Consider the following 12419-nt stretch of genomic DNA (forward strand, 5'->3'; position numbering starts at 1 on the left):
GAAGCGCATTCCCGGAAAAGGAAACACACGCGCTGGAGAAGCTGGGGAGAGGGCTGGAAGATGCGGGCAGGGCGTCTGGGGTGGAGAGGGGGGCGCCGAGCTAGGGATGTCGGCCGTGTTTGGCTCCAAGGGTGGACAGCAGGGGTGTGGGGGAATGTTGGCGCCCGGGGGAGGGGGGGGCGCGACAAAAAGAGACAACATCGGGGTGTTCACGCTGCTGACTCGACCTGAAATACTGGAGGAGGGAGGAGGAAGGAAGAACCGGAGGGGCCTGCTTAGCGATCCAAGTAGGGTTCTTCTCCCAAGGCGGAGGCTGACCCCGGGCGCGGGCTGCGGACCAGCGGGCATCCCTGGCGGCCGGCTCAGGGAGGGCGCTGGGGGCGGACGATGTGACGAACCCCTGGGGGCCCGGGCCGGGCTCTGCCCGCGTCCCCGGCTTCTCGCCTCTCGCTGTTCCCTCCGCCGGCCCCAGCGTCCTTGCCACGGGTTGACCCCGCTCACAGATGCCCAGTTCAGGAGAACCTAGCTGGTTTCTGCACGTGTAGCGGGTCTGGCCCGCGGGGGGGCCCCGAGGAGAAGGCCCTGGGGCCTCATCCCGCGCGCAGGGCGGAGCCGGCCCGTGGCCTGCCCGCTCGCGGCCCCTCGGGGCGCCGGCGGCTGACGGGCGGTTGCCAGAGCTCCGGAGGGGCCGGGGGCCTTCGTCGACCCTCAGCCGCCCACCGTCGCCGTCTGCTGGGCAGCGAGGTCCCCGCGGCCCGATGAGCCGGCCCGGCGGGAGCGGCCGCGACGGCGGCGACCTGGAGCAGGAGCTGGGCGGCCCCGGTGCGTCCGGGGAGGAGAGGGTCCCCGCGGCCCGCAGGGGGCGGCGCGGAGCCCCGAGGAGGTGGGGGCGGGCTGGTCCCGGGCGCCCTGCCCGCCCTGCGCTGACCCCGGGGGTACCCGGCGGGCCTGGCGCGCGCCAGCCTCCGGGGGGGTTGGGATCGGGGGAGACCCCCCGCCCGCCCGGGGCCGCGGGGGCCTCGGGAGGAGCCTCCGCGTGGCCGGGGCGCGTCGGGGCGCCCGCCGCTGCCCCGAACCCGAGGGGGGCGCCCCTTCCCCCCGGGCCGCGCGGCGTTTTTGGCGCCCGCGGCGGCGCGTGTGCCGGGCGTGTTGCCCCGTCTCCCCGGGAGGGCGCCTCGTCCCCGGGGTGGGCGCCCGGTTCCCCGCGGTGGGTCCCGCGTGGTGGGTGCCCGGTGTCCCCCGTGGTGGGCGCCCCGTCCCCTGGAGGGCGCCCCGTCTCCGGGAGGGCGCCCCGTCCCCCGCGGTGGGTCCCGCGCGGTGGGTGCCCGGTGTCCCCCGCGGTGGGTGCCCCGTTCCCTGGAGGGCGCCCCGTCCTCCGGGTGGATCCCGCGCGGTGGGTGCCCGGTGTCCCCCGCGGTGGGGGCCCCGTCCCCTGGATGGTGCCCAGTCCCCGGAGAGCGCCCCGTCCCCGGGAGGGCGCCCCGTCCCCGGACAGTGCCCCTTCCCCCGTCGCCCCGGGCCGCGCGCTGCCCGCGGCGCGTGTGCCGGGCGTGTCCACGGGCCCCGGGCCGCCTGACCGCGTCTCTCTTCTCCCCCTGCAGGAACCTTCCGATAGTCCCGCCGCCGCGGCTCTGACCGCGCGCAAGGCGAGCCCGAAGCCGACAGCACATCGAAATTAAAAAAAAAAAAAAAAAAAGAAGAAGCGGAAGAAGCGGCCGAGGCGGCGGCGGGCGGAGCGGCGGAGGAGGGGCCGCGCGGCCCGGGCGGCGGGGACGCGGGGACGCGGGGACGCGGCTTTGTGCTGGCGGGTCGCGGGGCGCCCATGGCGGAGCGCGGCCGGGGGGCCGCTGGCGGGGCCCTGCCCTCCTCCCCGGGCCCGGTCCTGGCGGCCAAGGGCGCCCTGCGGGCCGGGGCCGGGGAGGGCGGCGGCGGCGGGCGGCCCGGGCCCGGGCGGGCGCGCTGTGACAGCGCCGGGGTCTCCAACGGAGACTGCAGCCTCGGCGCGCCCGGGGGCGAAGCCCGGGTCGGTCCCGCGCTCGCCGCGGCCCCCAGCCCGGCCGCCTGCCCGCTCCCCCGGGACAGCAAGCCAGGCGGCCTGCCCCGCCGGAGCAGCATCATCAAGGTAGGTGGGAGAGGGGCGCGCGTTGCCCGCCCCCCGCCACCCGGGGGGGGGGGTCCTTCCCCGGGCGGTAGGACTGGGAGGCTGGAGGGGGAGCCCCCAGCTCCCGGGAACCGGGGCTGCGCCGGCGGCGCTGCGGGCGGCAGAGCGGGGACCGGTGCGTATGGCGTTTGGGGAGGATGGAGAGGGGTGCAGGGGAGCTGTGCTCAGCCCCCCGGGACTCGGGGCTGTCACCTCTGCAGGGCTCGCCTGCAGCGATGGCCCGGTACCTGTCCGGCAGGCACCCTCTGCCCGCGGTAGCCTTGGCTGGTGGAACAGACCCCCTGCCCGGTCTCCATTGTATGTTAAAGACAGTTGGTGATCATGTGAAAACATTTTCTTAAGAATCGAAGGCAAGCGAACAGAGATTCGAATTTCTGTAGGGTTTTTTTCCGATGGGTCTGTAAGTTGTCTCTTGCCAACGGTGAGACTCAGAGGGTGCACAAATCCCTGGTCAACTCAAGAGAAATGGAGTAGGTTTCTGAAGGTCCAGGCACCTTTCAGCTTTCTTAGGGTCAGAAGCTCTGGGAGATTACAGTCCTGCAGGGTTTTAATCTTTTGCTTGCTGCAGCAGGCAGGCCTCCAGTTCTGTGGAAGTTCTTTTGGGCGGTTTGCTGTTTTGGTATCTTTTTGCCTGGTGTTATTTGGCAGAAGGAAGTCAGCGTTTGGTGCCTCTTAAACTCCAGGAGTAATGCTAGAACTCCTGAGTTTGTGGTGGTTTCATTCTAACATTATGTTCTGGTCTGCAATGTAAACGTGTTTTTGGAGACATGAAGTGAAAAAAAAAAAAGATCCATGAACTAATCAGATCAGAGCCTTTAGGCAGGACCAACTCTTTCTGCTCAAGTTTGGAGCAAATATGAAAACGTTGCTTTCTGAAAACCGAGAGGTCACGGGGACAGTGAGCACCAAAGCACTGTGATGGGCCTGCACCCACCCTTCCTGTGGCAAGGAGGGTAGGACGGGCCCCCGTGAAGAGGATTGGCACTCGGGGTGTTTGAAACTTAGCTGGACCTACAGGAACCTTCTGAGGAGCGTGTAAGTGTCCGATGGTGCTATCAGCTTCTGTAGTTATCTGGTGAAATACAGCACCTTGCAATTCCATGTAACAGGCAGTTGTGAAACTGCTTTTCGCTTTGTCATCTGTTTGCCCAGTTTACCTCTGAGAAAGGGCAGGGTTGAAGGGCTTAAAGGTCAAGTTCATGGACCATCTGCGGAAGGTGTTTAGAGTTGAACTAAGGAAAGCAAAGTAGGTTATTGCTGCACACCTACCTAGCTCTTAGTGACTTGTATTTTCTTTTACTCTGCTACTTATGTTGCCGTGGGAGTTGCTCTCAGCCATGTGTGGGAATCAATCCCATTGACAGAGTTACGTGTCATATCTGTTTTTATTGGTTACTAGATAACTTGAGGTGATTTTGCTTTGTGGTGTTAATGAAGTCTGAGGTGGAAATTCCAGAGAAGGTGCAAGCTCATCTTAATGCCTCTGCCTCAATATTTTTTGGAGGGCCTGTGTTTGCACTTCAAAAAAAATAAATAAATTCACATTTTATTGGTGTCTGCAATGGGGTTCACAGTGTAACTTATTTAATTATAGCAGCATCTGTTTTAATTTTACATTCATGGGAGATTAGGAAGGATGGTTTGCCAACATTTCTGATATGTGGAATTGAGAACTTGTTGGTAGATATCATTTTTTCCTTGAAGATTCTAGAAGCACACGGGGAACTGATTAATTACTCAGAAATCAATGGAATTTTGAAACTTACCGAGGTATTTTCATCATTTTTCTTGTTTCTATTGAGGGCAGCTGTTCCCTTGTTCTCAGGTGTATCCCTAGACATACATTGTGAGGAAGTTAGGGGTTCAGTATATTGCTTCCTGAATGAATGGAGAAATGGTAAGGAAGTATATGTTTTTTCTAAGTTCTTTTAATATCTAAAATGGCTGGTTGGTATTTCCCAGTCTTGTCTTATTTATTGTCCTCTGTCTCCCCAATTGACTCCTTTTTCTTGCCTCTACTTTCAATGTGCATTTTCTTAATACCCTTTAAGACTATGGAAGTAGTGTTGAAAGTTGCTCAAGCCTGGATTGGAGGGCAGGGGTATGCTATATTTAAACAGGTAATTACTCAGTATCTACTGCCTTTCAGTTGGCGTCTTGAAGGATCCAGCTTTTAGAAATTTAGCGTGGCGTTTTCCTAAAGACACGGCAGCCTAATAGACTAAAGAGATCTTTTACTTTAATATCAAATTTCATAAAGCAGCAGATAGTGCCCAGATGTTTTTGTCACATGAATGGTGGAATTACATTTCACTTTTGTTAAACAGGTAAAATAAGCAGCTTAGCAGGAGCCCGTGTGAAGCAGCGGTGGTCTCTCTTTGGTCTCTTGAACAGTGGGATGGATGCAGGCAGGTGATGGAGTGGAGAGGCGGTGATACCTTAGTGGGCCTGGCGAGGATGGGGCTTGAGGGAATGGCACGGAGTCTGGGTGCTCACTCCTGAGCAGAGGCGTGCGGCTGGGTGCGCTCGTCGCATTGCTGGGCTATGCCTGCTTCCTGGCTTCCATTTAGTGCCTTGCAGTCTTGACCTTCCTCTTAGGTGGGGACCCCCAAGTCAGAGAGAGGAATAACAGCGGAAATGGGATAAACAGTGGGCAGAGGAGGGGACTGTTGCTGAGTGCTGGACATATGCAGTAATCTGCTGAAGGCTGACCAGAATGGTATTCCTTATTTAAAATTATTTCTTTGGAACTCCATCTGTTTTGTAAATATGGTGTTGAGAAAGAAATTGTTACAAAACTACATTTTCTGCCAAAATAGATGCACAGATTCCTACTAAGAGAGCTCCTTGCTTATGATAAGAGTGTTGGTGGAAATTCAGAGTGAGCAGCCTGGTAGGACCTTTCAAGTACCTTGTAAAGAAAAATAAATCATGGAACTCATCACCAGACTTTTCTACTTTTCCTTGGCTGATTTAAAATAATATTACACTTTTTTAGATTTTTTGCAAAGGTCCACTGCTAGATTTTTAGGGGAGAAGTCATTATATTTGTCATCTTAAGTAGTCTAGTAAACGAAAACATCACTTTCATTTTCTCTTTCCGTATTTCATCACACCATTCACTACAATCCACGCTTTATTTTGAAACAGTTAATTTGGTTAATTGTTCAGATGGCATTCTTTTTTTTTTTAAACAAATAGCTCCATCCTTTAATTCTAGAGTTTGATCTAAAAATATGAATTGGCATTTTAAGCCTTGGATTTTTTTTTTTTTAAGTTTTGAAATAAATGAAGTTTAAATGTCCATTAGTTTGGGTGGTTTACTTTAATCAAAACTAATAAAATATTTTGGATGGCATGTCAAAAAGCATACTGATTTGCATAAAGTAAAATTCACTCTCGCTACCGCCTAGTTCTGTGCAGTTCGACCATCACACACAGTCATGTAGCGGCTGCCACCACCAAGATCTGGAGCAATTCTGTCGCCTCACACGGTTCTCCCAGTCTTTTTGTAAGCCTTCTTCCCCCTCCTCAGACCACAGTGGGTACTGATTAGGGTATTGGGAAAAATAAGTTGGAAATGTAGCCATTATACTATTCAGGTATTTAAAAGTGATAATAGCAGCCACGGAACACTATTCATATGGGCAAAACACATGAGGAGTGTTTAGCTACATTCTGTGGCCTGGTCTTGCTCCCACCATGGGGTCTGGAGGAAACCCGCATTGGGGGTCGCTGCTTGCCCGCGGGGCTGGCGCTGACTGTTGGACTCCGTGGGCATGGCTGCAGGTTACGCTGGCGGTGTTACCTGTTTTATGTAGTTAAGGTAGTATTGGTTTGGGAACACCAGACTTGATTTCTCCTCTTTAAATGTGGGGGATTCTGCAAGGGAGGAAAGAATGTCAGTTTCTGCTGTCAGAAGAAGTTGACAGATAGCAAGCATAGCCATCCAGCTGTCTAGTCCAGAGCCTCCGGTTTCACTGGGTCCACAGGTTTGGCCTTGTCCAGGGAGGCAGCGTAGTCCCCTCGTGTCACTGGTTGTCCCTATTACAGTGTCACGGTGTGTAGGAGAAACTTACACTAACTTTCCACAAACATGGATTCCCCACAGCTTGATGCCGAGCCCCCAGCGTGGGAAGGCTTTTCACATCTATTATGCATATTTAAACAAAATATTTAAAATGTACCTTATGGTTTAAATAAACTAGACTCTCTGCAGGCAAAACCTGGGCTATATTTCTCCGTTCTGCCCAGAAAGCCAGCAGTCAATAACTCTGTTTAATGAATTTCATCTGAAAAAGTAGTATCTCCATTTGATTTTAGAGGTTTTTTTTTGTCTGAATGGGGGCTCCCAGGAGCGGGAGAGACCGCTGGGGGAGACAGCACCACCCAGCAAGCCTGCGGGTGTGTCATGAACATTCAGCCCACAGTAACCGAGTCACAAGGTGGGTTTGTCTGTAGACAGGCCGCCGGGGTCGTTTAGGTCAGAACCACCTGATGGCCAATCAGTGAGCCTCCCCTTGGCTCTGTCTGGTGAGCCTGGCCCGGCTCCCTGGCTGCTGGGAGGCGGCGCACCGGGCTCAGCCACTCAGAGCCTCCGGCGCGGTTCAGAGTTCAGTTTCAGAAGGCGTCAAGGGGTGTTCCTTTTCAGACACTCACAATTGCTTGCCCCCTCTGCTGCCTGCCTGCCCTGTCTCCCAGCCTCGCCTCCAAACACTTGTGCTGGCCGCCTGGTGCTTCTCGCCAGGTCCGGAGACACAACCGACAGGAAACTGTCTGGTTTTCTTTAATTGCTGCTTTTGGCCTCTCAAGTGAGTTTCTTAGAATGCTCTCTCCCAGAATCTGTTCAGTTCCTTTTATAGTTCTCTGTGCTCTGCAAGGGGTCTAAACGAGACTGTTCTTTTTCGCTTTTGCTTTTGCTTTTTTTAATGCTCAAGTTCCCCATGCCTCAGGATTTGACAAAATAGGGCAGTGCTATCTGTAGCCCAAAGGCAGGTATAAGTGGAGTGTGAACATTCACGTTTTCCCTTCAGACTCTTATCTTACACCTTTGTATCCAAGAAGAGATGCTGTGTTCCTTACTAATGCTAACTTTTGGCTGTTATTATTTGCTTGCCTACCAGACCTCCGGATGAGTTTAGCTATTTTCTTTTTATTTCAAATGAATGGATGCTGGTGTACAGGGCGCATTCAGATATTTTTACCCGTCAGCCTCAGGATCTAAACTGTGCACACGGCCTGGCGAGCATCTTCCTGTTGATGATAACGGTGAATCGAGGGTGTGGTGCCTGACACGGGTGTGTGTACTGACTCCAAGTCAGAACCCCCAGAGGGGTGTCAGTAGGACCTATTTCCCTTGTGTCAGAATAATTCCATCCCTTAAGGGGACTCAGAGCATGGAGTGACTTGCACTGAGCTCCGACGACAGTTGTGCGAGCGGGCCAGTCTGCTGGCCGGACGCTGGGCACCCACCTGTCTCAAGGGGCAGAGCAGGGCGGCTGGGACGCCTTGCCGGCCTCTGGTGCGGGGTCCCGTGGCAGGGACTTAGGCCAGACCTGTTCTAGGTGGGAGTCTCAGCCGGGCTGGACAGGCAGACCAGCTTTTGCTGTGCTTCGCTTGATGGCGCGTCACGGGCAGTGCACTTCTTACGGTTTGAAGGTTTCTGGCAACCCTGTGTCCAGCAAGTCTTTCAGCGCCGTTTTTCCAACCGCATTTGCTCATTTTGTGTCTCTGTGTCCCATTTTGGTAATTCTCACAGTAGTTTAAAAAATTCAGTATTATTATTTTTGCCGTGGTGATCGGTGAGCAGTGGTTTTTGATGTTGCCGTTGTAATTGTTTTGGGGCATCGCACTCTGCGCCCACATTAGACGGTGAACCTAACCCATGTTGTGTGTGTGTTCTGTGTGTGGACTGTGTGTGTGTGTGTGTGTGTGTGTCCTGACTCTTCTCTCTCCCTCCCCTTGGGCTTCTCTCTTCCCTGAGACAGTAAGACTGACGTTAGGCTGGTTAGTAGGCCTGCAGTGTCCGCTAAGGGTTCAACTGAAAGGAAGAGTCACACATCTCGCACCCTAAATCAAAAGCTAGAAATGATTCAGCTTAGTGAGAAAGGCATATCAAAAAGCCCAGACAGGCCAACAGGTAAGCCCGGTGCACTCAAGTTGTGAATGAATGCAAAGGAAAAGTTCTTGAAGGAAACTAGAAGGGCTGCCTTGGTGAACACGCGAAGGATAAAGCAAAACAGCCTTCTTGCTGGTGTGGAGAAGGTCTGAGTGGTCCAGATAGAAAATCCAACCAGCCACCACATCCCCTTAATTCAGAGCCACATCCAGAGAAGGATCCTAACGCTCTTCAGTTCTGGGAAGGCCAAGAGAGGTGAGGAAGCTGCCGGAGAAAAGGTTGAAGCCCTGAGGTTTAGGGAAAGACGCCGTCTCTGTGGCCTCAGAGTATAAGGAGCAGCAGCAAGTTCTCCCAAAGATCCAGCTCAGGTAATTCAAGCAGGTGGATACACTAAGCCACAGATGTTCAGTGTGGATGAAACAGCTTTGTATTAGAAGATGTCCTCTGGGACTGTCATCGCTAGAGAGAAGTCATTGCCTGGCTTCAGAGTTTCAAAGGACAGGCTGACTCTTATTAAGGGCTAATGCCGCTGGTGACTCTTATGTTGAAGCCAGTGCTCATTTACCATTCCTGAAGTCCTGGGGCCCTTAAGGATGATGCTAAATCTACTGCCTGTAAATGGAATAACAAAGCTTGGATGACAGTACGTCTGCTTCTAACACGGTTTACTGAATATTTTACGTCCACTGTTGAGACCTACTGCTCAGAAGAAAAGATTCCTTTCTAAACATGACTGTTTACTGACAATGCATCTGGTTACCCAAGAGCTCTGGGGGAGATGTACAGTCAGATTCATGTTCCACACTTGTCAACACAACATCCATCCTGCAGCCCATAGACTGAGGAGTAACTTCAGCCCTCAAGCCTTATTATTTACGAAATGCATTTCCTATAAGGCTATCGCTGCCATACAGAGTGATCCCTCTTGATGGATCTGGGCAAAGTCAACAGAAAACCTTCTGGAAAAGATTCACCATTCTAGATGTCATGAAGGACACTCATGATTTATGGGATTCATGGGTTCAAATACCAACATTAGCAGGAGTTTGGAGGAAGTTGATTGGAACCCTCAGGGAAGACTTTGCAGGGTTCAAGACTTTAGTGGAGAAAGGAATTGCAGATGTGGTAGAAACAGCAAGAGAACTGGAATTAGAAATGGAGTCTGAATTGCTGAAATCTCATGATCAAACTTGAATGGATGTGGAGCTGCTTCTTATGGATGAGCAGAGAAAGTAGTTTCTTAAAATGGAATCTAGTCCCAGTGAAGATGCTGTGAAGGTTGTTGAAATGACAAAGGACTTAGAGTATCACATAAACTTAGTTGATAAAGCAGCAACAGAGTTTGAGAAGAGTGAATGCAATTTTGAAAGAAGTTCTGTGTGGGTAAAATATTATCCAACAGCACTGTATGCTACTGAGAAATTGTTCATGAAAGGGAGAGCCAATTGATGTGGCAAACTGCATTGTGCCTTATTTTAAGACATTGCCACGGCACCCCAGCCTTTGGCCGTCGACGCTGAGGCAAGACCCTCCACCAGCAAGAAGGCTACAGCTCACTGAGGGCTCATATGATGGGTAAGCTTTTGTTTTTAAACCGATAACGTATTTTAAAATGAACGTATGTACACAATGCTTTTGCCCACTTAATAGTCTATAGTATAGCATAAACATAGCTTCTGTATGCACTGGGAACCAAAAGATTCCTGTAACTCTCTTTATTGTGATATTCACTTTATTGAGGTGGTCTGGAACAAAGTCAAAATATCTCCAAGGTATGCCTGTATCCCGAGGGTCTTGATCTGTCCTCAGGACGCACACTGAATGTCCAGATTATTTGGGGGGCAGAATACTGGCGGGAAACTAGAGGGTGTGAAGTTTGGTGCTTGGATCAGATTCTGGCTCCCTCTCTTCCTTCCTGTTGGCCTTGGGCAAGATATTTAAGTCTGTGTGTCTACTTAATCTATCTCTAAAATAGAGATAAAGAAATTCCCCCCGAACTGTTGTCATGGAGATTAAATGAGTTGATGTACGTGAAATATTCAGAGAAGCATGTGGCCAGTAATAAACACTCAATAAGCAGTCCCCCCATATGTTTGTTTTTCTGATTGTAAGTTTCTCTTGCTTAGAGTTGATCCTGAGATGCGCAAACTCATTTGGCTTCCTTTGAAATGGAGATCACCAACACTGCCATCTGCATTTTGAAAGCTTTATATGTTGAGATAGAAAGAATGTACCCCAATAAACTTCGCAGACTTATCCTCAAGATGCTTCACGAGTGACTTCTGTTTCGGTCCCTTTGGAAATCTTGATACATCATTATAATGGAGCACATACCTAAATAGCTCCACTTCAAACATCAGAGCGTGCTGGACATTAGTTTTATCCAGACAAGCACCCACGTGTCTTGGTTTGCCCAGGACAGTGTGGATTTTACACCTTTTGTCCTGACGAAATTGTTAAGAGTGCCTCCTTCCGCTCTCAAAGGGGTCCCAGCTTGGATGATAAATAACGTGGCCGCCCTCCTTCTCTGCCTCTCAGGAGCCCTTTGCAACAGCCCGTGTTAAAGCCCCAGGAAACAGCGCTCTGTGCCTGAACCTAGCCTGCCCTGGCCTCTCCCTTCTCAGCTCTAATTCTTCCCTAGGGCTTGGCTCAGCTACCCATCACTCTAGATGGACTGTTTCCTTCTCTGCCTCCCATCTTCCCTCTGCCTGTATGCTGATGCTTTATGTATGGGTCACCTCACCGTATTCACTTTGAGCTAATGAAGACACTTAGTTTAATGTCTTGTGGAAAACACGTATTTAAGTATATATTCTTCAGCAAACGTGTGCATGGGTGAATAAGTGGGCACAAATGACGTAACTTACCTTGGGAGTTTGATGAAGATGTTGTTTAGATGTAGCTCCACCTGGTTTCGATTGGAATATAAAACTCCGTGGGCTGTGTATTTCAAAGAAGAAATTTATTTCATATATATAATTTTGGAAACAAGCGAATGGAATGGAAGTACCTTCATTTAAGTTGGATCCAGGAATTTGGTTGGTTCCAGAACTGTTCTGCAAGATGTTAATATAAACAATCTGTTACTTTTGTGGCCCCGAAATAAGATCTTTGAAATTTTCTTTGGACTTATGTTCTGCTCACAGAGTTTAAAAAGCGTGGCAGGAGAGCTTTACCGTTTGTTAAGGCATTTAAATACAGTTTTTGGTATTTGGTTTCGTTGATATTTTTGGTTTTGGTTGAAGAACTAAATTACTTAAAACTTTCATCACCATTGTTAATTGGGTTGTTCAAAGATATTCATTGGAAGTGCTTGCTGTAAAGCATTAATAAAGAAGAAAATGCAGAAAGAATACAGCATACTGACAGGCAGCATTGCACGAGCAGAACCGTGACTCCCTCAGCGTATTGTGTCACGTGCGGCTAACGTGACGTGAGCGCGTCGCGTGCGGCTAACGTGACGTGAGCGCGTCGCGTGCGGCTAACGTGACGTGAGCGCGTCGCGTGCGGCTAACGTGACGTGAGCGCGTCGCGTGCGGCTAACGTGACGTGAGCGCGTCGCGTGCGGCTAACGTGACGTGAGCGCGTCGCGTGCGGCTAACGTGACGTGAGCGTGCTGCCTTTTCATTGCATGTCTACCTGCCATGCGACCTTTCACTGCAACTCCAGGACTGGTGAGGATGAGGCGCCAGGACCCTCACTCGTCTCGCCCAAGTCGCCCCTCATCATGCGGGGAGCGGTTGTTGGTCCCTTTTTACGCACAAGGAAGCCTGTTCCTCAAGTTGTGAGGATTTCCAGGCAAGATGACGAGCCCGCGGGGCTGAGCCGACGCCCAGACCACGCGATGGACTTGGAGGCACACGCTCTGCCTGCTTTTTCACCCTCTTTCCCCTTCCTCTTCTGTAATGTAGACTTGACTTTTCCCTTGTTTTCCTGTTTGTCCAAGCTGTTCGGGTTCCTCAATCAGTCATTTCTACCAGTCCTAGAATATACGGCTGATTTTTAATTAAAAGAGCTGGACCTCTTGTGGCTGAATCTTGAGATGAAGCCAGCGTGGACTAACCAATACGAGGCCGTAGCCATTGTCCAGTCCTCCACGCCACAGGGTTATGTCTCATCTGCAGACCAGAGCTTTGTTCT

At 51.7% G+C, this 12419-nt stretch overlaps 2 protein-coding genes across 3 annotated transcripts in view; one reads left to right on the plus strand and one right to left on the minus strand.

The window, feature by feature from the left end:
• Positions 1-590: 590 nt before the first annotated feature.
• Positions 591-1670, minus strand: LOC123333117 (collagen alpha-1(I) chain-like). The gene has a single exon (XM_044940664.2). It carries the CDS (start codon positions 1668-1670, stop codon positions 591-593), a length of 1080 nt encoding a protein of 359 aa, XP_044796599.1.
• A 137-nt stretch (positions 1671-1807) lies between these two features.
• The window catches only part of PLCL2 (phospholipase C like 2), a 210074-nt gene continuing 199462 nt past the window's right edge, over positions 1808-12419 (plus strand). For both annotated transcript variants that reach the window (XM_025286467.3, XM_025286552.3), the window contains exon 1: positions 1808-2122. In XM_025286467.3, the coding sequence (XP_025142252.2) occupies positions 1823-2122 (300 nt within the window). In that variant the 5' untranslated portion in view covers positions 1808-1822. The remainder of the gene's footprint in view (positions 2123-12419) is intronic.

The sequence above is a fragment of the Bubalus bubalis genome, chromosome 1, assembly GCF_019923935.1.
Source record: "Bubalus bubalis isolate 160015118507 breed Murrah chromosome 1, NDDB_SH_1, whole genome shotgun sequence".
NCBI lineage: Eukaryota > Metazoa > Chordata > Mammalia > Artiodactyla > Bovidae > Bubalus > Bubalus bubalis.

Excerpts from the sequence above, each read along its gene's own strand:
- LOC123333117 (XM_044940664.2), bottom strand. The coding sequence starts at position 1,670 with ATGTGCTGTCGGCTTCGGGCTCGCCTTGCGCGCGGTCAGAGCCGCGGC.